Raw genomic sequence first — 25,767 nt, 5'->3', positions numbered from 1 at the left:
AATCCCGGAAAGTCCAAAATGGAACTAAATTTAGGCAGTTGGCGCCGTGTCAAATGAAAGTGGAACTGGTCAGGTGAAAGAACTCGACATTCCCACACGCTTTCCACAGAGGGCTTTGTTGAAAGTCGCTATCTGCCACCTTTGTCACTGTTGTGACTTTTCCATCCTGCTGCCTCTCCCAAAAGAAAAAAGGAGAAGAGCCCAATGCTTTTGACCTTTACCTTGACTTGGCTGTTTCCACCACAACACACTTTGCTGCCGCTTGCTCCAACTCCTATTTTAGTCAAATCCTCCTCTGCATCCTCCCTTTCTTCCACTCTTTTAAAGGTAAGCCACTTCTTTATTCTAAGCAAAGGGAGGGAGACACAGTTAGTGATCTGACAACGATGTATTAGTGAGCAACATCAATGGACAGAAAGAAATAAAAGTGACTTAGAAAGCAGTTTTATTGGACATTTGAGCTGTAAATGTGGAGCAAAACAGACTTAAAAGTAGACATGTACTGTATATCGTCAGGATATTGTCGATACCACTGTCGATATTCCTTATCAATACTATATAATTGCCATAAATAAATGTGGAAAAAATGCATTTTTAATTAGCACAAGAAGTACACACCAACATCATGTAACATCTCACAGCAGGGAAGTATTTTTTTAACACCTGCTTTTTTAGTCTAAAAACAAGTCTTCTCCCCGTCATCCTTGTTGTACTGGTAGTTTTTAGCGCTTCCATAGCGAGTCTACTGACAAGATATAAGTTAGAACTAGGGATGTCCGATATCGGACTGCCGATATTATCGGCCGATAAATGCTTTAAAATGTAATATCGGAAATTATCGGTATTGGTTTCAAAAAGTAAAATTTATGACTTTATAAAACGCCGCTGTGTACACGGACGTAGGGAGAAGTACAGAGCGCCAATAAACCTTAAAGGCACTGCCTTTGCGTGCCGGCCCAGTCACATAATATCTACGTCTTTTCACACACACAAGTGGATGCAAGCCATACTTGGTCAACAGCCATACAGGTCACACTGAGGGTAGCCGTATAAACAACTTTAACACTGTTACAAATATGGGCCACACTGTGAACCCACACCAAACAAGAATGACAAACACATTTCGGGAGAACATCCGCACCGTAACACAACAGAACAAATACCCAGAACCCCTTGCAGCACTAACTCTTCCGGGACGCTACAATATACACCCCCCGCCCCCCCTACCTCTAAACCCCGCCCCCCCCAACTCCGCCCACCTCAACCTCCTCATGCTCTCTCAGGGAGAGCATGTCCCAAATTCCGAGCTGCTGTTTTGAGGCATGTTAAAAAAAATTATGCACTTTGTGACTTCAATAATAAATATGGCAGTGCCATGTTGGCATTTTTTTCCATAACTTGAGTTGATTTATTTTGGAAAACCTTGTTACATTGTTTAATGCATCCAGCGGGGCATCACAACAAAATTAGGCATAATAATGTGTTAATTCCACGACTGTATATATCGGTATCGGTTGATATCAGAATTGGTAATTAAGAGTTGGACAATATTGGAATATCGGATATCGGCAAAAAAGCCATTATCGGACATCTCTAATACAAACATTAGCATGAAGTTGGGACTCGGGGTGGACCACTCCTTATGCATCAGTCGGTGATGTCGCTGCGCCCCGACATGTCTACATGCAAGATGATCCCCTGCTGGCCCCAGTATGGACTGGACTCTCACATTATTAACCGTATCCACTCGGCATTCATTGCATCGGTCACCCGAGCGGGCGGAAGTGGGGATTATTTGTCCAGAATCTTAACAGTCCTCCTGGACCGGCCCAGTTAGGAACCAGTACCAAAAAAATACCTAGTGATGGTGCAGTTACACAACAGACTTAAAAGTCATCTTGTCTGCTTCTGGAGTCTCGTAGCTGTGTGAGACTCATCAGAACCTCCTCCACGGGCCTCCTGCCCAGCTGCTTGCCACCTCGACTGCGCACGCTCACTGTGCCGCTCTCGCACTCCTGATCGCCCACCACTGCAATTGAAAAGTTGCAATGTGAATGGAGGGTGGACTAGAAACTGTAATGTCAGCTCTCTTTTACCTAACACGTAGTTGTACTGCGCCAGCTGAGCAGAGCGGATCTTTTTACTCAAGGTGGCGCTCGTGTCGTCGTTCAAGTCCGCCATGAAGCCCGCTTCACGAAACCGATGGAGCACCTTTTTGGCGAAACGCACACATTTTTGAGTCATGTTTTCAATCTGGGCAGCGAAAGAAAGCACACCCACCTGCTTGGCAGCCGACTCACAGCTGCCCCCTACAGGAATGACCATGATCTGTGCCGGGGACAACCACAAGGGCCTTTGGGAGAGCAGGAACGGTCAGAAGGCGATCAATCGGACAATTACAAACGTGGTCTCACCATTTCCCTCCAAAGTGTTCAGCCAGGATGGCGAGCATCCTCTCCAGTGATCCCAACACTGCTCGGTGGATCATCACTGGTCGATGCAGCTGGCCGTCTCGTCTGCGACAAACAGGAAGAGGAAAGTACCGTAAATTCCAGACTGTAGGCCGCTACTCTTTTCACACACTTTGAACCCTGCGGCTTATGGGATGGTGCGGCTAATTTATGCATGTTTCTTCACCAAGGCCATAAACAAAAAAATAAAAAAAACAACAACAGCAAGCAAATACGCTGAGAAAGTGTTTTATTGTTTGTGCTATGGCGCCATCTTTTGGACGATATTGCTCAATGTAGGTGCTGCTGTTTCCTTTCACTAGTGTTTTTTCAGTCAAATCTTAAAACTCATTTGTATACTCTAGCTAGGGCTGGGCGATATATCGAATACACACGATATATTGCGGGTTTGCCTCTGTGCGATATAGAAAATGACTATATAGTGATATTCGAGTATATACTACCGTTCAAAAGTTTGGGGTCACTCAAACAATTTTGTGGAATAGCCTTCATTTCTAAGAACAAGCATATAACTGTCGAGTTTCAGATGAAAGTTCTCTTTTTATGGCCATTTTGAGCGTTTAATTGACCCCACAAATGTGATGCTCCAGAAACTCAATCTGCTCAAAGGAAGGTCAGTTTTGTAGCTTCTGTAACGAGCTAAACTGTTTTCAGATGTGTGAACATGATTGCACAAGGGTTTTCTAATCATCAATTAGCCTTCTGAGCCAATGAGCAAACACATTGTACCATTAGAACACTGGAAAGATAGTTGCTGGAAATGGGCCTCTATACACCTATGTAGATATTGCACCAAAACCAGACATTTGCAGCTAGAATAGTCATTTACCACATTAGCAATGTATAGAGTGTATTTCTTTAAAGTTAAGACTATTTTAAAGTTATCTTCATTGAAAATAAGGACATTTCAATGTGACCCCAAACTTTTGAACGGTAGTGTACGTTCTCACGCAGTTGCTTTTAGCTGCAGGCATTACACTACATGCGTTTCTCACTCTTTCTTGTCTCTCCTTCTCACAGAGACATAAAACAAGCGCACTTTCTTACATACGTCACATGCGTATACGCCCTCGCGGAGCAGAGAGGTAGCGGCATGGGTAACGTTAGCTGTAGTGCGAGTGGTAATACGAGAGAGAGAAAGAAGGTGCGAATCTGGTAACAAATGAAGGAAGAATTAATTCCCAAGAAAAACAGCAGGGGGTCCATCGTCTGGCGGTGGTTTGGCTTCAAGTGGGAATATGTCGAACAGACAACCGTAATTTGTCAAGTGTGGGGCAAAAGCGTTGCTACATTACTGCTAATATGTAGCATCATTTGAAAAGTCACCCGCAAGAGAATGAAGAGTGTTTAAAACTCTGCATGTCAACATCTCCGTTCGGTGCCACACCAACAAAATGCAGAGGCAACCATTTCCACATCAACACCGTATGGAAAAAATAGTCAACAACAGAAGGAGATAACGTCCACAGTAAACTACCACATAGTGAAGGACATACACTATTTGATTTCCTATTATGCAGCTTATTTTTATTTGACAGTTATTGTATTATATATTGCACAAAAGTGCACTTTATTTGTTTTAAACTACTGTAGTGGCGTTCTGTACAAAAAGTGCACTTTAATTTAGTGTTGTTTTGATATGTCATCTTCGTGACATCATGCACAAAAGTGCACTCATAGCTTGTTTTAAAATGTCTCTGACAATCTTGCACTTTCTGTTTTGGAAATGACATGAATGTTTGTGCCACTGCTTAATAACTGTTTAATAAATACACTTTTGGTCAACTGACTTAGTTGTGATCTCCCTCTCTGCATGAAAGTTTAAAATGAGCATATATTAATGCAGTATGAACAAGAATGTTTTAATGTAGACATAGAATCATCATACTGCTGTGATTATATGCATCAAGTGCTCATTCAAGGCTAAGGCAAAATATCGCCCTGCCCTAACTCTAGCTTTTAAATAGACCCCCCTTTTAGACCAGTTGATCTACCGTATCTTTTCCGCTCTACCCCCCTCTCCTTCGTGGAGAGGGGGGGCTGTTCAAAGTCGGGGTGGACCACTGATCTGTGCATCAGTTGGGGATGTCTCTGCGCTGCTGACTTGTCTCCACTCAAGATGATCTCCTGCTGGCCCAACTATGGACTGGACTCTCACACTATTAACTAGATCCCATCGACGTCCATTGCACCGGTCGCCCAGGGGGGGGTCCCCACATCTGCGGTCCCCTCCAAGGTTTCTCCTTGTAGCCCATTGGGTTGAGTTTTTCCTTGCCCTGATGTGGGATCTGAGCCGAGGATGTCGTTGTGGCTTGTGCAGCCCTTTGAGACACTCGTGATTTAGGGCTATATAAGTAAACAGTGATGGATTGATTGATGTTTTTTTTAGTGTGATTTTGTTTTAGCAAAATGCAATATTCTGAAGAAAAACAATTATTTTTACAAGAGTTGTGTAAAAATATTTTAAGAAAAAAAAGTTTTTGAAAACTAGGTATGCCATTTTACATGATTAAAAAAATCAGTAGAAAAAAGTTAGTAATATTGTGAGAAAAAAAGTAGTTCACAGGACTACTGTGAATTTTTTTTTTTTTTTTTTTTTTTTTTTAGAAAAATGCAATATTGTAAGAAAAAAAACTTATTTTACAAGAGTTGTGTAGAAATATTTTAAGAAAAAAAAGTTTTTGAAAACTAGGTATGCCATTTTACATGATTAAAAAATCCGGAGAAAAAAGTTAGTAATATTGTGAGAAAACAAGTAGTTCACAGGACTACTGTGAATTTTTTTAATTTTCTTTTTAGAAAAATGCAATATTGTAAGAAAAAAAACTTATTTTACAAGAGTTGTGTAGAAATATTTTAAGAAAAAAAAGTTTTTGAAAACTAGGTATGCCATTTTACATGATTAAAAAATCAGAAGAAAAAAGTTAGTAATATTGTGAGAAAAAAAGTAGTTCACAGGACTACTGTGAAATTTTTATTTTTTTTAGAAAAATGCAATATTGTAAGAAAAAAAACTTATTTTACAAGAGTTGTGTAGAAATATTTTAAAGAAATATTTTTGGAAAAAAAATCTAATTTGTTTCAATAAATAGGTATGCCACTTTGAATTACTGAAATTATATTGTGGGGGAAAAAGTCATATTAAAAGAAAAAAAAGTTGCAATATTGTGAGAAAACATTTTGATACAATACCTTTTAGGAATAATCTGAAGTTTTGTTTTAATTTACAAGACACAATTATGTAACTGTACAATATTGGGTTGAGTTTTGATGTGGGGTCTGAGTATGTCGTTGTGGCTTGTGCAGCCCTTTGAGACACTTGTGATTTAGGGCTATATAAATAAACTTTGATTGACTGATTGATTTTTCTCCCCCCCTTTTCAAACAGAGTACCGTTCAGTCTTCTGGCAGTCGATAGCGTTTCTACTTGTACGGATTTTTCATTCATTACTCACTTTTACAATATAACTAAAACGGTTCATAGTTACTCAACTGTCCCATGTGTGATGTCTGTAGGAGTGGTTTCATGCATATTTGCAGGTGTAATGTAATATAGCTAGCGTCGTTATCTTTAGCAATGTTAGTCTATGTTAGTATTATCAACTTACAATGGCATTTTTTTGGTATTGTTTCAGTTTCACAAATTCCTCAGTAAAATCACCAAAACGTCACCATGGAGTTATTGAGTCTGTTTAGCTGATTGGACAGTGAGATGAAAGTGGACAAGACCAGTACTCACCCGACATACTGGAGGTCAAATCTGATTGGCAGCTGGAAGTCCAACTGGATGGTGGCGCACTGGTGCTGTCGGCCAATAGCGTCTTTTATCTGGATGTCAATCTGCAATGTCAAACACAGCTGTGGGACAAATTGCATTTTTTTTGGAGCCCGCGTGCTCATAAAATGAGCAGTCACGAGAAGGCGGATGTTATTAATTGTGGCTAACACGCTGGCGCTGGAAGCGCAAAGAGGAATGTTTGTTGATGGAGCATGTTTGTGGAGGCGCACCCTGACCTGACCTCATTGACTCGATGCAGCCACCTGAGCTTTCAACTCATAGTTGCATGGAAACCACATACAGTGCAAACCATATCATATTGTCTTGTTTATATCTACAAACCAACCATGTTGACCAAATCCAATCAAATGTTCTTGTTACCAAAAAGTTCATGTCGACATCAAATTTGAGACCCAAAGAGATAATTTCTTTGAGATGTGTTGTAGAAATGTTAACTTCATCGCCATCACCAAGTAGCATGAAACGATAATTAGGGATGGGTACCGAATTCTGTACTTTTATAGACTCCGACCAAATTTCCGTGAGTAATATCGATTCACGCAAGATCAAGCAGTGTTTCCCACACATTCATTTATTTGTGGCGGCCCGCCACGAAAGAATTAAGGCCGCCACAAAAAAAAATTATTATTATTTTTTTTTTGTGTCCTGTCAAGCTTCTCAGGCAAATCATATAGTTGATGTAGATGCCCATATCGGCTGTTCAGATTTACTTTACAAAAGAGAAGTGTAGGATCAAGATTTGTGGAGCTCTTTGTCCAGTGGATCAGATGTTTGATGAAGCTTTGTGTCTATCTACCACCACTACTGTTTTCTGTTTATTTGTTACCGACTGTGGCAGGACACCTCTGCCTCTGTTTCACTTTATGTTGCTGGTAAATAATATGGTTGCAGTAGTAGGCTAAAGTTCAATTATTTAGTATGCACTAATTAAAGGGGCAGAGCTTTAAGAGACATTTTAGCTTTTATATTTTTATAAGATATATTTTTTGTAAGAACCACGATTAATAAATATATTTCAGTGAATAACTTATTGTTCAAATCTGTATATAAATATGTACATAAAGTGTTGTAATTATATTGTAAAATGGATGGATGGATTTTTACGTTTAAAACAAAACTGTTATTATTAATTAGTAAGTATACATTTTTTGAGCCTTTTTAGAGAAAATCATATCATTGTAGTAAATTATGCAAATTACTCGACGTCATGGTGACCACGCCCATAGCCACGCCCCCACCGCCACAGGTATCTTGGCAGTTTATGGGAAACACTGAACGGTGACATATTTCGATACCTTTGTTGCACGTGACGTCACGCCCGGTGCCAGACTAAACACCGGCTCTGATAAACAATCAGTCAAACAACACTCAAGGCGTACTCAACCAAACACCCCCTAAGTAATGTTGCAATATTCAACACCAGCAAAGCGAGTGTGCTTGGTAGAAAATGTAAAGTAAGGCTCCACTATTCCAAAATGCACCTGCTTGATGCTAATTTACATTGGATTTGCCATTGACAGGTTACTGTTAGCATTAGCGATTTTACATGGCGATTTCAACACCTCTGAATTAGGTAATGAAAACTACAACTGAGATTAGAGATGTCCGATAATGGCTTTTTTGCAGATATTCCGATATTGTCCAACTCTTAATTACCGATTCCGATATCAACCGATACCGATATATACAGTCGTGGAATTAACACATTATTATGCCTAATTTTGTTGTGATGCCCCGCTGGATGCATTAAGCAATGTAACTTTACAATGAATTGATTAACGTGGACCCCGACTTAAACAAGTTGGGGTCGAGGGGGGGGGGATTTGGTGGTAGCGGGGAGTGTATATTGTAGCGTCCCGGAAGAGTTAGTGCTGCAAGGGGTTCTGGGTATTTGTTCTGTTGTGTTTATGTTGTGTTACGGTGCGTATGATCTCCCGAAATGTGTTTGTCATTCTTGTTTGGTGTGGGTTCACAGTGTGGCGCATATTTGTAACAGTGTTAAAATTGTTTATACCGTCACCCTCGGTGTGACCTGTATGGCTGTTGATCAAGTATGCCTTGCATTCACTTGTGACTGGGCCGGCATAAAGTTTGTATGGAGGGAAAGCGGACGTGACGACAGGTTGTAAAGGACGCTAAAGGCAGTGCCTTTAAGGCGCGCCCCCAATATTGTTGTCCGGGTGGAAATCGGGAGAAATTCGGGAGAATGGTTGCCCCGGGAGATTTTCGGGAGGGGTACTGAAATTCGGGAGTCTCCCGGGAAAATCGGGAGGGTTGGCAAATATGCCCTACGTCCGTGTTTTACCGGATATGTACCGCTCCGTTCAGCGGCGTTTTAAAAAGTCATTACTTTTACTTTTTGAAACCGATACCGATCATTTCCGATATTACATTTTAAAGCATTTATTGGCCGATAATATCGGCAGGCCGATATTATTGGACATCTCTAACTGAGAAGATTGTTACAATCAAGCAGCTGCTTTGTAATAAGCACAATTCTTACAGTACAAACACTTTGTAGGGCGCAACATAACACATTCAGCTTCCAGGAAAAAGCTCCTGCTGAATGAGACAACATACCATAGATAGCCTATACAGTACTGCCATCTAATGTGTTGGAAGTGCAACTGCATTGCAAATGAGACTGAAATGGAATAATAAAACAGGGTATAACAACTAGACAGCATATACATATATATATATATATATATATATATATACACTCTTCCAAAATGCGCAAGCTTAATGCTAATTTACATTGGATTTGCCATGGACAGGCTACTATTAGCATTAGCGATTTTACATGGCGATTTCAACACCTCCAAATGTAGTAATGAAAACTACAACTAAGACAAATGTTACAATCAAACAACAGGTGTGTAATAAGCACAATACTTACAGTGTAAACACTTAGTAGGGCACAACTTAACACATTCAGCTTCCTGGAAAAAGCTACCTCCTAATTAGACAACATACCATAGATAGCCTATACAGTACTGCCATCTAATGTCTTGGAAGTCTAACTGCATTGCAAATGAGACTCAATAATAAAACAAGATAAAACAACTTGACAGCACAATTATCATAATCAGATCATTTTTGAATGTTACATTTAAAAACTCAAATGTTATTATCAAACAAATCACATTTATTACCACAATTAACAAAATTAGTACCGTTGAGTACTGGTATCGATTCTTAAGTATCGGGAATTGGTACCGTGTCGGTACCTATCCCTAACTTCAATAGCAATGTAGCGGTCTTGTACACAGCATGAAAACTTCCTGTTCAGTGCAAAGCCTAAATAAAACATAAAATAGAATAGAATAGAAAGTACTTTATTGATCCCTGGGCGAAATTCAGTATGGCGGTATTAACCTGGCTTCTACCACAGCAACTAACAAAATGCCCCCATTTCATTTCCTCCCAATGAAAATGTACACATGTACAAAAGCTTTATTGTCATTGTAGTTAGCACATATTAGATACAAGTTTAAAATTGTTTCCCATACATTCATTAACTTGTTAAAAAAATACTTTGATACTTTTCAGTACATTTTGATACTTTTCTAAATAAAGGGGACTACAACAAATTGCATTATTGGCTTTATTTTAGCAATAAGATCTTAGGGTACATTAAATATATGTTTATTATTGCAAGTTTGTCCTTAAATAAAATTGTGAACATACAAGCCTATCATTCACAATCCCTATTTAAGACAAGAGGACATAATTATTTCATTTATAATACATTCTAAGTCCTAAAATATGGCAAGCACGAGGTAGCTATCAATGCAGCTAAAGGGAGTAATCTATTACGACCATAAATCCATTAAAAAAAAACATCCAAAAACCGCCCGCAATATTTAATTTACATCCCGTGACCTGAATATTAACCAAGTATTAGCAATAACGCAGACAACAAACTATTTTTTAGCTGCGCCGTGATCACAGAGTGCTAACTAGCTTGTGCTGCTATATTGACATATTGAGCTGCTGCATCGCCTCTTGACTTGGTAAAAGTTCATTCTGGATTATAAATCATGCATCTCACCTGGATAGTAGAAGGTTGTGGACTAGAGATGTCCGATAAATGCTTTAAAATGTAATATCGGAAATTATATCTGTATCATACACGGACGTAGGGAGAACTACAGAGCGCCAATAAACCTTAAAGGCACTGCCTTTGCGTGCCGGCCCAGTCACATAATATCTACGGCTTTTCACACACACAAGTGAATGCAAGGCGTACTTGGTCAACAGCCATACAGGTCACACTGAGGGTAGCCGTATAAATAACTTTAACACTGTTACAAATATGCGCCACACTGTGAACCCACACCAAACAAGAAAGACAAACACATTTCGAGAGAACATCCGCACCGTAACACAACATAAACACAACAGAACAAATACCCAGAACCCCTAGCAGCACTAACTCTTCCGGGACGCTACAATATACACCCCCCCCGCTACCCCCTACCCACCTCAACCCCGCCCCCCCCAAACCCACCCACCTCAACCTCCTCATGCTCTCTCAGGGAGAGCATGTCCCAAATTCCGAGCTAATGTTTGAGGCATGTTAAAAAAAAAAAAAAGCCCTTTGTGACTTCAATAAAAAATATGGCAGTGCCATGTTGGCATTTTTTTCCATAACTTGAGTTGATTTATTTTGGGAAAACCTTGTTACATTGTTTAATGCATCCAGCGGGGCATCACAACAAAATTAGGCATAATAATGTGTTAATTCCACGACTGTATACACTACCGTTCAAAAGTTTGGGGTCACATTGAAATGTCCTTATTTTTGAAGGAAAAGCACTGTACTTTTCAATGAAGATAACTTTAAACTAGTCTTAACTTTAAAGAAATACACTCTATACATTGCTAATGTGGTAAATGACTATTCTAGCTGCAAATGTCTGGTTTTTGGTGCAATATCTACATAGGTGTATAGAGGCCCATTTCCAGAAACTATCACTCCAGTGTTCTAATGTGTTTGCTCATTGGCTCAGAAGGCTAATTGATGATTAGAAAACCCTTGTGCAATCATGTTCACACATCTGAAAACAGTTTAGCTCGTTACAGAAGCTACAAAACTGACCTTCCTTTGAGCAGATTGAGTTTCTGGAGCATCACATTTGTGGGGTCAATTAAACGCTCAAAATGGCCAGAAAAAGAGAACTTTCATCTGAAACTCGACAGTCTATTCTTGTTCTTAGAAATGAAGGCTATTCCACAAAATTGTTTGGGTGACCCCAAACTTTTGAACGGTAGTGTATATCGGTATCGGTTGATATCGGAATCGGTAATTAAGAGTTGGACAATATCGGAATATCGGCAAAAAAGCCATTATCGGACATCTCTAGTTAGTAGTGTTGTTGTTTGAGGGAAAAGCGAATGTTGTGATGCGTCTGTGAAATTAATACGCCGCGGTGTGCTTAAAATGAGCAAAACACGTAAATATTACATGTTATTATGAATGTAGCTGTTACCACATTACATATACTTACAGTATGTATATACACAACATTGATGGATATTTTTAGAGTGCTTCATAGGCGGAATGGATCGACTCACATTGGCTCCATTGTTAGCTGACTTTTGCTAACATTTATTTACGATTTAGAATGCATAAAAAAAACACAAACATGTGTGTGCTTGTCTTACATAATGATTGTGAATGATAACAAAACATAAAAATAAAAGTGCAGTTCCCCTTTAATTGAAAATGATGCACTTAAAATGCAAGTCCAGAAGCGCTCGCTTCACAGCAGACTGACCTTTGGCCCATAGAAGGCTCCGTCTCCTGGGTTCAACTCCCAGCGCTCGCCAAACTGCTGTAGGCTCTGTTCCAGCTGCTACACACACAAACAAAAACAGCGGTGGAGATTGTTAAGTGCGGGTGTGATTCTAACGTGGGCCTTGTTGGGAGTATATTTTAATCGCACACAATTGAACCGTGCTTGATTGGCTCTTTGAGATAAACATCTACATAGCAGCTTGATGAGGATAAAAATCCCCTTCCAAGCGACTGTTTTTACGTTCTGGAGCTTCAAACCTCAAGTCAACACAGAGAGGACAGAAGAGCAATGGCGTTTTGAGTTTGTGCATACCTGCTCGGCACTATCCCACTGCTCAGGCTCCCCCAGGCACGGAGTCGGACGTGTCGACAGGAGGCAGTGGAAGGAAAACCCAAACACTTGATAAACGCTTCTCACAAAGTCCAAACAAGCCACAATCTCTTGCTCCAGCTGTGAGGCACAGAAGAGGGGCATGTGTTATAGTCAATAACGGACTCGCACATTTGGAGGTTTACGTTCCAGACGAGCGCGGCACCCACTGGCAGCAGACATTAAAATGATATTTGAGAGGTCGACGTGGTGAGAAGACGTGCTGTGAGATCTCTCCTGCAAGACAGGATACCAATAAGGAGGTGGCTGAGGTTTTGGACTAGCAACAACATGGGAAGATTGCAGGAACGGGGGTGGAGGGGGCACACATGTAGAGGTGTAAAGTTTGTCCGAGACAAAGAGTCTTATTCATGCGGACTGCAGGCATCCTGGAATGCCTGTGGAATCATCATCATCATCATCATGGCTGTAATAAGGTCCCGTGTGCGTCCTATTTTACACATGTGTCGCATGAGGAAAGCAGCATAGAGTAGCAAAGGTCAAAGGCATTAGACTTGTTGTTTTCGCTCATGTTGTGACATACAGAACTGAATTGTTAAAGAAAAGACAGCTTGCATGGCAGCTTTGTGTTATTACAGTCAACATTGCAACTTTTTCTCGTTTCGTTTCACCCGTTTGCTTTTTTGCTCCACTTTTTTAATGTTTTGTTTTTATAAAAAGTACTTTCAGAATGTGAGCGGGCCGCAAATGCCACACGGGCCACACTTTGGACACGCCTGCGCTAAGTGCATGTACAGTATATTCCCAGGAATGCCTTTTCAGTTTCATAGAGCTCATTCATTTTTGACTTTGTGCTATGGGGCCTTAAAGGGGAATGGCACTTTTTGGGGGGATTTTGCCTATCGTTCACAATCATTATGGGAGACATGGCGACGGATGGATATATTTTTTTAATGCATTTTTAAATATTAAATAAATTAGATCAAAACTCCACTTACAATGGAGCCGCCTATAGATTCCCTATAAAAACATCCAAACACCTCCATTAGGGTTTTCTATACATGTCGTAAGTATATACAGTCGCAGTCAAAAGTTTACATACACTTGTAAAGAACATAATGTCATGGCTGTCTTGAGTTTCCAATCATTTCTACAACTCTTATTTTTTTGTGATAGAGTGATTGGAGCACATACTTGTTGGTCACAAAAAAAACATTCATGAAGTTTGGTTCTTTTATGAATTTATTATGGGTCTACTGAAAATGTGAGCAAATCTGCTGTGTCAAAAGTATACATACAGCAATGTTAATATTTGCTTACATGTCCCTTGGCAAGTTTCACTGCAATAAGGCGCTTTTGGTAGCCATCCACAAGCCTCTGCTTGAATGTTTGACCACTCCTCTTGACAAAATTGGTGCATTTCAGCTAAATGTGTTTCTCCTCCAAACATATTGCTGGGTATTTTGGCCAAACAGCTCAATTTTTGTTTCATCTGAGATCACATGGACAAAGATAAGACCTTCCGGAGGAAAGTTCTGTGGTCAGATGAAACAAAAATTGCGCTGTTTGGCCACAATATCCAGCAGTATGTTTGGAGGAGAAAAGGTGAGGCCTTTAATCCCAGGAACACCAATCCCTACCGTCAAGCATGGTGGTGGTAGTATTATGCTCTGGGCCTGTTTTGCTGCCAATGGAACTGGTGCTTTACAGAGAGTAAATGGGACAATGAAAAAGGAGGATGACCTCCAAATTCTTCAGGACAACCTAAAATCATCAGCCCGGAGGTTGGGTCTTGGGCGAAGTTGGGACAATGACCCCAAACACACGTCAAAAGTGGTAAAGGAATGGCTAAATCAGGCTAGAATGAAGGTTTTAGAATGGCCTTCCCAAAGTCTTGACTTAAACGTTTGGACAATGCTGAAGAAACAAGTCCATGTCAGAAAACCAACCAATTTAGCTCAATCGCACAAATTTTGTCAAGAGGAGTGGTCAAATTCAACCGGAAGCTTGTGGATGGCTACCAAAAGCGCCTTATTGCAGTGAAACTTGCCAAGGGACATGTAAGCAAATATTAACATTGCTGTATGTATACTTTTGACCCAGCAGATTTGCTCACATTTTCGGTAGACCCATAATAAAGTTAAAGTTAAAGTACCAATGATTGTCACACACACACTAGGTGTGGTGAAATTTGTCCTCTGCATTTAACCCATCCCCCTTGTTCACCCCCTGGGAGGTGAGGGGAGCAGTGAGCAGCAGCGGTGGCCGCGCCCGGTAATCATTTTTGGTGATTTAACCCCCAATTCCAACCCTTGATGCTGAGTGTCAAGCAGGGAGGTAATGGGTCCCATTTTTATAGTCTTTGGTATGACTCAGCCGGGGTTTGAACTCACAACCTACCAATCTCAGGGCGGACACTCTAACCACGAGGACACTGAGTACCACTTCATGAATGTTTTTTGTGACAAACAAGTACGTGCTCCAATCACTCTATCACAAAAAAAATTGTAGAAATTATTAGAAACTCAAGACAGCCATGACATCATGTTCTTTACAAGTGTATGTAAACCTTTGACTGTGACTATATGTAATGTAGTAACAGGCACATTAATAACATTTAATATTTACATATTTTGATAATTTTAAGCATACGCGATGCATTAATTAAAAAAAACGCATCACGTCTGCTTCTTTTTTTCCTTCATCACTGATTATTACTCACTGCAGACTTTATGAGAGCCAACACACATAATAAAACATCACAAGGTCGGCTGTCAGTCGCATGCCGACTGCTAGGATGTTTATATTCTCATTTAGGTGAAGAATGACTCATAATCCTCGCGAAGAAACGGGGTGAGGGGGCGGAAAAAGTCATTTTCGTGTCATCCTCGCCAGTTCCAGGACCTATATGGCTGTCAACATGTCCCGACTTGTCAGATTATATGAACAGCCACCTTCTGTCCAGGTGAGAGGCATGATTTATGATATACAATAAACTTACAGAAAACCGGGAAGCGAGCAACCGCAGACCACTCAATGATGTAAACACAGGCACACGGGAAGTGATCACATCGCCGCTATAAATTGTTTTTCAGCTTTAGCGCTTATAATAACAATATCACTAATACTTGGTTAATATTCATGTCACACAATGTAAATGGAGTATTGTTGGCGCTTTTTGGATGTTTTTTTTATCGGGTCCTATGGGCGGAATAGTGGAGCTCCCACTGGCTCTGCTGTAAGCTGACTTTTATTTACTTTTAATATTTAGAATGCATTTAAAAAATCCATCTGTCATCATGTCTCTCATACAATAGGCCAAATTCCCAAAAAAGCGCAGTTCCCCTTTAAGAAGCAAGTTGCGTGGCGCAGAATCCCCGATTAACACATGCTTCGCGTTGAGGTGGTCGTTTAAACTAATACTTTGGTGAAAATGAAACTACTTCCTGCAAGGTGCATAATACTTTGTCTGGGGTTTTTTGTACTCAAATGTTCCACGGAGAGAGCCAACAAGCGTGTGGTTCAGCAACTTCCACACTGACTTGTTTTTTAACGACTGTTCAGAGATTTCTTTTGTCATTCTGTGCTGCAGTAACGGCCAAAAAAGCACCAGAACATCTGCACCAAATATGGACCGGTGGTTAGGACTGGGCGATATGGCTGACAACTGTATCACAATATTAGTGTTTACTATCGGTCGATATTTTTCACGACCTATTAAAAATAAGAACCAGGAGAAAAATATATGTTAAATGTAAATCCCCTATAAAATCCATAAGGTCAATGTCATGGCCTGCAAATAGTGCGGATCTCAATCCAATGTAAAATGTGTAGTGGAAACTGAAGAGAATGGTGGATGACAAGACTCCAACCTGCAAAGCTGATCTGACAACAGCAATCAGACAGTAGGAGCAAGATTGAAGAAGAGTTCTGTTTGTCGGACGTGGTCCTTAACCACAACACCAGGGGGAGCTCCACAAACCACGTTAAACCCAGATTCCGATCTAACAAAGGTCTTAACTCATTCTCTTTCTATGCCACATCAATATGGAATGCACTCCCAACAGGTGTAAAAGAAAGGGCATCTCTATCCTCCTTCAAAACCGCACTAAGAGAACACCCCCAGGCAACTTCAACCCTAAACTAACACCCTCCCTTCCACATCCCACCTCCCCGGATTCTAAATAATCAAATGTAAATAATCAAATGTAGATACTTATTCTTATGCTTTCTGATCTCTCTCTCTCTCTATGTCCACTACTTGCTGTACATAGCCTACCAAGTCAGTCCTACACTGTTCCAATGTCCATTTCTCTGATGATGTAATTGTTGATGACTGAAGTGTTGATATAAACCAAACCTAACCCCACTGTATTATGATGATAGTATATATTTGTATCATGAATCAATTTAAGTGGACCCCGACTTAAACAAGTTGAAAAACTTATTCGGGTGTTACCATTTAGCGGTCAATTGTACGGAATATGTACTGTACTGTGCAATCTACTAATAAAAGTTTCAATCAATCAACAATGTACAAGTGTGGTGTTCGAGTGTTTACTTATTTTGCTTGGTTTCCAGGATTTTTTTTTTGACCTAAACATGAAACCGTTACTGATTACCACAATTTATAATCTTGATTTATTTTAGGGTTTCTCAAAGCCAAAAAGTTGTCATTTGAAATGACTATACCGTTAAATTCCGGACTATAAACTGCTACTTTTTTTCCTTCTCTTTGAACCCTTCGGCTTATAAAACAGCGGCAAATTTATGCATTTTTCTTCAAAAAATAATTGTATAACAAAACAAAAAGCAAAAACACAGAGGGTGTTTTATTGTTTGTGCTATAGCGCAATCTTTTGGACAGGGTTGCTCACTACAGCTGCTGCAGTGTCTTTCCATTTACATGTAGTTTTTTTTTAATTTTTTAAACCACGTGTCGTTCTGTCTTCTAGCCGTTTCTACTCGTATGGACTCTTCATTCATCACTCCAAGAAACGTTTGCAAGTTTTACATGATAACTAAAACGGTTTATACTTACTAAACCGTCCCATGTGTGATGTCTGTAGGAGTTTTCATGCATATTTGTATGTGCTACGGTAATGCAAAGAAGCTAGCGTTGTTAGCATTAACTAATACCTTTACAAGTGTCTGTGCCAGTATTATTAACAGCATTCTTTTTGTATTGTTTCAGTTTCACAAATTCCTCAGTAAACTCACCAAAACGTCACCGAGGACTTGTTGAGTCTGTTTACCTGATTGGAGAGCTAGCTTCCACAGCTAGTGGGTCATGACGATGACTTATGTTTTGTTTGCTCAGCCATTTTACTGCCTTGTTACAGGCATTGCTTGGAAAAAATTAAGGTATATAAATAAACATTTACAGAATCTTACTGTGTAAATAACTCATTTCACAACGTATAAATCTGTGGCTTATAGTCCGGTGCGGCTAATATATGAATATATAATAATAATAATAACATTATAATACTTTATTCTTATAAAATTTGGTGGGTGCGGCTTATATGCCGGCGCTCTCTATAGTCCAGAAAATACATTAGTTTATGTCATGTCTGTTATTGGCTTTTTTTCTACAAAATTAAACTGAATAAAAATACTCCAAGGCTGGTGATTCCATCATCATTTTCCAGGGGCTGTTTATTGCTGCCTCTCTGGATAACAATTAGAGGTGTGACAAGATCTCTAACAGAGCTGTTTTACATTTTTTTCCCCCAACCAAAAAGGCTTTTATCTGGCTAGGGAGGACTTGGCTGAAGTAAATATCCCACAGGGGGTACTTCAATGAAAAAAGTTACAACCACTAAACTACAGACCACAGACCTCTGCCAAGGCCGATCTGACAACAAACACATTTGTTTGTTGGTTTTCAGGCTATTTCCTGTTTCTTGGAGAATGACAGGTCATGCCATTAATATTCTGGGAATGAAAATGTTTATAGATTAGTGCCTTGTTTCACAACTTTCCCAAAACAATTACAGTGGAACCTCAATTTACAAACCTAATTGGTTATTGAACTGTCCTGTATGCACTGATCTGACAACACATGCACACATACTGAAGTCCCTTTGGTGCCTTCACAAACAATCCGAAATCACAACATTTCCTATCTTTAACAACCAGATTGCTACAATGATAAACATAAACAATGGTAAAAATCCACTTAAACTAACAGAAGGAGGAGCATCAGAAGAGAAACAAAGCAGACAGAAAGAGGGAGAGAACAGAGAGGTTAGGGGAGGGGCCGTGTGTGTGTGTGCTCTTCGTCTTCTACCGAGCTGTGAAATAAGTCTGCTTTCGCATATTTTTCCAGAAAAGTCACGTCTCATCACAATTAAAACTTGCTTTGGTATAAAGCCTGCTTCGTCAATTCTTCCATACTAGTGAGCGCCATTAACGTACTCCTCACAAATAGTCTTTCTATTTTTTGCTGTCCTGTCCAGCTTCTCAGGCAAATCATATTGTTGACGTAGATGCCCATATCGGCTGTACAAATTTACTTTACAAAAGGGAAGTGTGGGATACTTCTCTTGTTGCCTTATTTGTATTTGACTTTATTTAAATGGATGTATATTATTATTTGGTGCAACCGGGCCGGAGCTGGGGGGGATAGAAAGAGAAAAAAAAGGAAGACAGAGGGGGAAATTGTGGGGACGAGAGGGGGATAAGACAGAGAGACAAAAACAACAGCAGCAAACGCAACAATAACATCAGCAAATAAGATATGTACAAATATGATGTTAAAAGTGATAGCAAAGAAGCAGTTAGTGAAATAAATAATACAGAAATTACAATGAGCATTATTACACTGCAAATGCAGCAATACAAATACCAATAGAAATAGAAATAGCACTATTGATAATGAATAATAACAATTACCTCTATTATCAGATGCAACAATACATATATGTAATAATTTGAAATACAAAAGAAAGCAGATAAATGGAGGGGAAGAAAGAAAAGCCAACTATATTAACCTTGTAGATTGCTATAGTAAATTTTGTTTAAGCTTTGTCAGTGTGCCGTGTGTTACCCAGTATCCCCTAGGGCAGTGGTTCTCAAATGGGGGTACTCGTACCCCTGGGGGTACTTGAAGGTATGCCAAGGGGTACGTGAGATTTTTTTTAAATGTCTGTCAAAAAGAACTGTGAAAAGAAATGCAACAATGCAATATTCTGTGTTAACAGCTAGATTTTTTGTGGACATGTTCCATAAATATTTACGTTAAAGATTTCTTTTTTTTTGTGAAGAAATGTTTAGAATTAAGTTCATGAATCCAGATGGATCTCTATTACAATCCCCAAAGAGGGCACTTTAAGTTGATGATTACTTCTATGTGTAGAAATCTTTATTTATAATTGAATCACGTTTTTAGTTATTTTTATATCTTTTTTTCCAAATAGTTCAAGAAAGACCACAACAAATGAGCAATATTTTTGCACTGTTATACAATTTAATAAATCAGAAACTGATGACATAGTGCTGTATTTTACTTATTCATCTCTTTTTTTTTTCAACCAAAAATGCTTTGCTCTGATTAGGGGGTACTTGAATTAAAAAAATGTTCACAGGGGGTACATCACTGAAAAAAGGTTGAGAACCACTGCCCTAGGGCAACAACGTTAATATATATTTGATGAAACGTGATTATATGCATGAGTGTTTCTTTTTAACTCCCCAGTGATTCCCTCCTTCTTTCCACACTGGTCAGTTGTCTTTTTGGAACTCTTATTGAGGTAAAAAAAAAATTGGACAAAACTTGTCAAAATGGCTCCCAGCAGGACACAAAATGAATGAATGAATGAAATATACCTACACAGAGACATGGTTTGCACATGGAGGGGTATTTGGCCTGATCTAAAAGTTCACCAATAGAGGAGTTTGTAATTCAACGTTCCCCTGCAGTGTTCTTCTTGGGCTCCTGTATTCCATGTAATTGGTCACAATAAATGGGTTATACTTGTATAGCGCTTTTCTACCTTCAAGGTACTCAAAGCGCTTTGACAGTATTTTCACATTCACACACTGATGGCGGGAGCTGCCATGCAAGGCGCTAACCAGCAGTCATCAGGAGCAAGGTTGAAGTGTCTTGCCCAAGGACACAACGGACGTGACTAGGATGGTAGAAGGTTGGGATTGAACCCAAGTAACCAGCAACCCTCCGATTGCTGGCACGGCCACTCTACCAACTTCGCCACGCCGTAAGGACTTACATGTAAAATGTCTGATATCATGGGCGATACAAGCAGCCCTGCAGCGTGTTTACTTGTATGTGATACCATGTGCGACACAAGCAGTACTGCAGCGTGTTTACTTGTGTGTGATATCATGTGCGACACAAGCAGTACTGCAGCGTGTTTACTTGTGTGTGATATAATGTGCGATACAAGCAGTACTGCAGCGTGTGATATCATGTGCGATACAAGCAGTACTGCAGCGTGTTTACTTGTGTGTGATATAATGTGCGATACAACCAGTCCTGCAGAGGGTTTACTTGTGTGTGATATAATTTGCGATACAGGCAGTCCTGCAGAGTGTTTACTTGTGTGATATCATGTGCGATACAAGCAGTCCTGCAGAGTGTTTACCTGTGTGTGATATCATGTGCGATACAAGCAGTCCTGCAGAGTGTTTACTTGTGTGTGATATCATGTGTGACACAAGCAGTCTTGCAGCATGTTTACTTGTGTGTGATATCATTTGCAATACAAGCAGTCCTGCAGAGTGTTTACCTGTGTGTGATATCATGTGCGATACAAGCAGTCCTGCAGAGTGTTTACCTGTGTGTGATATCATGTGCGATACAAACAGTCCTGCAGAGTGTTTACTTGTGTGTGATATCATGTGTGATACAAGCAGTCCTGCAGCATGTTTACTTGTGTGTGGTATCATTTGCAATACAAGCAATCCTGCAGAGTGTTTACCTGTGTGTGATATCATGTGCGATACAAGCAGTCCTGCAGAGTGTTTACTTGTGTGTGATATCATGTGTGATACAAGCAGTCTTGCAGCATGTTTACTTGTGTGTGATATCATTTGCAATACAAGCAGTCCTGCAGAGTGTTTACCTGTGTGTGATATCATGTGCGATACAAGCAGTCCTGCAGAGTGTTTACCTGTGTGTGATATCATGTGCGATACAAGCAGTCCTGCAGAGGGTTTACTTGTGTGTGTGTGCAGAAAACATCGCACAGGGCGATGTGATGCGTCTAGTGCAGTAGCCTTGGAGTAGTAGTACCTGTAGTTAGTGCATGCTGCATGCCGCTTTTGCTTGCTATGCTGCATGCTGCTTCTGCCTGATACTTATTGCTTTCAGCTAGTGCCGCCGGCTAGCCCTCTGTCTCAGAGGGCGAAAAGAGGAGCCGAGTGCATAAGCCTCCTCAGCCGGTACATAGCCTCTCCATTGTCAAGACTCGTACATGCCTCCTCGTGGCCACACACGGTAACTGGAACCTCGCGGTTCCAGGCTAAGTTGTACGGGATCTCGGAGCAGCAGGGGGCCCCAGAGACGGGGCATGCAGGCCCACCGGTGTGTGGACATGCCCTGGTGCCCAGTCAACCCCTGTCCCAGCTATGGGTAAATAACCCCAGCTATGGGCGAATAGTGAAAACCGCCTCAACGGTGGACCAGGCGGAAGATGGCGGCAGCGGAATGCACCACAACGGCTGGGAAGGCGGATGAAGGCTGCAGCAAAGACGGGTCCCCAGTCGTCTTGGTCTCCATGCCACTGGACCCTGGCCCGCTCAATGCCAAGGACTGTGTGGTGGCTGACCGTGCACCAGTCTCCCCACATTAAAAGATTCCACGCACAGGCGTCCTCCATATAGGGAATCCACCCTAAGACCCTACGGAGGACAGTCATACTCGTTTCGAGTGACCGCCGACGACGACTTGTGTGTGATATAATTTGCGATACAGGCAGTCCTGCAGAGTGTTTACTTGTGTGATATCATGTGCGATACAAGCAGTCCTGCAGTGTTTACCTGTGTGTGATATCATGTGCGATACAAGCAGTCCTGCAGAGTGTTTACTTGTGTGTGATATCATGTGTGATACAAGCAGTCTTGCAGCATGTTTACTTGTGTGTGATATCATTTGCAATACAAGCAGTCCTGCAGAGTGTTTACCTGTGCGTGATATCATGTGCGATACAAGCAGTCCTGCAGAGTGTTTACCTGTGTGTGATATCATGTGCGATACAAACAGTCCTGCAGAGTGTTTACTTGTGTGTGATATCATGTGTGATACAAGCAGTCCTGCAGCATGTTTACTTGTGTGTGGTATCATTTGCAATACAAGCAATCCTGCAGAGTGTTTACCTGTGTGTGATATCATGTGCGATACAAGCAGTCCTGCAGAGTGTTTACCTGTGTGTGATATCATGTGCGATACAAACAGTCCTGCAGAGTGTTTACTTGTGTGTGATATCATGTGTGATACAAGCAGTCCTGCAGCATGTTTACTTGTGTGTGGTATCATTTGCAATACAAGCAATCCTGCAGAGTGTTTACCTGTGTGTGATATCATGTGCGATACAAGCAGTCCTGCAGAGTTTTTACTTGTGTGTGATATCATGTGCGACACAAGCAGAGTGTTTACTTGTGCAAATCAGGTAATAAATACTTATGAACACACAATACTTGTTTTACTGCAGATAATGCTGGACCAAAATGCGCCCATTAGTACGTAGCTCCAGGACGTTTCACTCGTGCTTACCTGCTCAGGTGTGCAGAAGATGTGAGCGTCGTCTTGGCAAAACCTGCGGACCCGAGTGAGGCCTCCCAGAGCGCCGGACAGCTCGTTGCGATGCAGCGCCCCGAAGTCGGCCCAGCGCAGAGGAAGCTCCCGCCATGAGCGCACACGCTGCTCGAACATTAGGCTACACATGAAGACGGGTGTCAAGCACAGGTGGGCTTTCAAACCAGCCAGCCAATGTGCGCGTACCAGTGCGCGGGGCAATTCATAGGTTTGAGGGCGTATGTCTGAGAGCCTTCGGACGTCACGGTGAACATGTTGTCGCCATAGTGCTCCCAGTGACCCGAGCGCTCCCACAATGCAGTGCTGTACAGCGTCGGGGTGATGACCTCGGTGAAGCCTCGCCGTCGGTACTCGCTCTGAGCGGGGAGGAAGGATACGTGTGTGTCACAACACAGCAATAACTAGAGAATAACGAGCGCAATATCCTGACGGCCGGCGGAAGGAAACAACAACGAGCCCCCCGGGCGCTGCTGTCTTGTTAACATAGGGATGTGTGTGGGTCTTCTAGATCAGGGTGTGCGAACTGTCTCCACAGAAGACCCTACATTGAAAAATTAAAGCATGTTCTGGGGACCCAGAATGGTCTCAGTCATAAAATGTTAACAATAAGTCTATTTTCTTTACAGTTAAAGTTAAAGTACCACTGATAGTCACACACACACTAGGTGTGGTGAACTTACTCTCTGCGTTTGACCCATCCTCTTGTTCCACCCCCCGGGAGGTGAGAGGAGCAGTGAGCAGCAGTGGTGGCCGCACTCGGGAATCATTTTGGTGATTTAAACCAGCAAGCCTCTGAGTGTCAAGCAGGGAGGCAATGGGTCCCATTTTTATAGTCTTTGGTATGACTCGGCCGGGGTTTGAACCCACGACCTACCGATCTCAGGGCGGACACTCTAACCACAAGACCACTGATTTATTATTCAAAGATTAAATCTCTGGATCAACTTCAAGTCTATCTGTCGATATAAAGAATGTTTTTAATGGTTTATGCCCTTTTTGTCAAAGACAACATTGTTTAGTCTGGCAAAAACTAAAAATATGCAACATTTTCCCCAAAAAATATTTAAAAGTGGAATATTTCAAGTAATTGGAGCCTTAAATAGGTTAATTTATAAAATCATTGATTTTAATTGATTATTTCTGAGCAATGACAGTATAAAAAAAAAAATCAAACAAAAATTCTTGGGGATCCGAAAGAGCCCCACTTATGAAAGTACTAAAAATAAGTCATATTTTTTTTTGTTTTTACTTTTTCAACATAAGTCTCGAGATCAAATTCCGATGTATCCGTCGATTATACGTTTTTATTTCCTTTTTTCAAAGACAACTATGTTTTGTATAACAAACAAAAAATTATGCAATATTCACACGCAAAATACATTTCAAAGTGGAATATTTGATGTAAAGTACCTGGAGCCTTTAATAGGGCAATAATTCATAACAACATTGATTTTGATTCATTATTATTTTTTGAGCAATGACAGCCAAAAAATAAAATCCCACTAAATTCTTGGGGATCCAAACGGGCCTTACTCAAAAAAGTGTTAAAAAGAGTCACACATTTTTTCTTTTTTTACTTGTACCACATAAGTCTCTAGATCAACTTCTGATCTGCCGATTATAGGTTTTTATTTTTTATGTTTGCATTACAAACATAAAAAGACAACCTTGTTTTTTATATGGCAAAAACAAAATATGCAACATTTACACACAAAAAAAATTCTAAGTGGAATATTTGATGTGAGGTAATTGGAGACTTGAATAGGTCAATAATTCATAACAACATAATTTTTTATACATTATTATTTTTTGAGCAATGACAGTTTAAAGAAAAAATCCCATTAAAATGATTGAGAATCAAAAAGGGCCTTACTCAAAAAAGTGTTAGTCTTACATTAACTTTCAAAACAGTCTCTAGATCAACCTCAGATCAATCCGTCGATTAGAAGTTTTTTTTTTATGCTTGTTTGTATTATGCCCCTTTTGTCAAAGACAACTGTTTTTTTTACAAGGCAAACACAAAATATGCAGTATTTACACAAAAAAATTTATTTCAAAGCAGAATATTTGATGTGAAGTAATTGGAGACTTGAATATGTCAATAATTCAGAACAACATTGATTTTGACACATTATTATTTTTTGAGCAATGACAGTTTAAAAAAATCCCACTAAAATTATTGAGGATCCAAAATGGCCTTACTTAAAAAAGTGTTAAAAAGAATCATACATGTTTTTTTTAATTTTTTATTTATTTTTAACACATAGATCAACCTCAGATCTATCAGTCGATTATAAGTTTTCTTTAAGTTTTTTAATATTTGTTTGTAGTATGCCATTTTTGTCAAGGACAACAATGTTTTTATAAGGCAAACACACAAAATATGCAATATTCACACGCAAAAAAATATTTCAAAGTGGAATATTTGATGTAAAGTAACCGGAGCCTTGAATAGGTCAATAATTCGTAACAACATTGATTTTGATTCATTATTATTTTTTGAGCAATGACCGTTTAAAAAAAAAAAGCCACTCAAATTCTTGGGGATCAAAATCCAAAGGGCCTTACTCAAAAAAGTGTTAATTT

General features: G+C 40.2%; 1 protein-coding gene across 1 annotated transcript in view; it reads right to left on the bottom strand.

The window, feature by feature from the left end:
* Positions 1 to 436: 436 nt before the first annotated feature.
* The window catches only part of tars2 (threonyl-tRNA synthetase 2, mitochondrial), a 60,345-nt gene continuing 35,014 nt past the window's right edge, over positions 437 to 25,767 (bottom strand). The window contains exons 10-18 of the mRNA XM_062029668.1: positions 23,368 to 23,537; positions 23,140 to 23,302; positions 12,387 to 12,524; positions 12,054 to 12,131; positions 6,211 to 6,311; positions 2,415 to 2,516; positions 2,281 to 2,353; positions 2,097 to 2,211; positions 437 to 2,029 (exon numbers count right to left, since the gene is read on the bottom strand). Of these exons, the coding sequence (XP_061885652.1) occupies positions 1,887 to 2,029; positions 2,097 to 2,211; positions 2,281 to 2,353; positions 2,415 to 2,516; positions 6,211 to 6,311; positions 12,054 to 12,131; positions 12,387 to 12,524; positions 23,140 to 23,302; positions 23,368 to 23,537 (1,083 nt within the window). The 3' untranslated portion in view covers positions 437 to 1,886. The remainder of the gene's footprint in view (positions 2,030 to 2,096; positions 2,212 to 2,280; positions 2,354 to 2,414; positions 2,517 to 6,210; positions 6,312 to 12,053; positions 12,132 to 12,386; positions 12,525 to 23,139; positions 23,303 to 23,367; positions 23,538 to 25,767) is intronic.

The sequence above is a fragment of the Entelurus aequoreus genome, linkage group LG20, assembly GCF_033978785.1.
Source record: "Entelurus aequoreus isolate RoL-2023_Sb linkage group LG20, RoL_Eaeq_v1.1, whole genome shotgun sequence".
In the NCBI taxonomy this organism is placed as follows: Eukaryota; Metazoa; Chordata; class Actinopteri; order Syngnathiformes; family Syngnathidae; genus Entelurus; species Entelurus aequoreus.
This window is presented reverse-complemented; position numbering and strand designations above follow the sequence as displayed.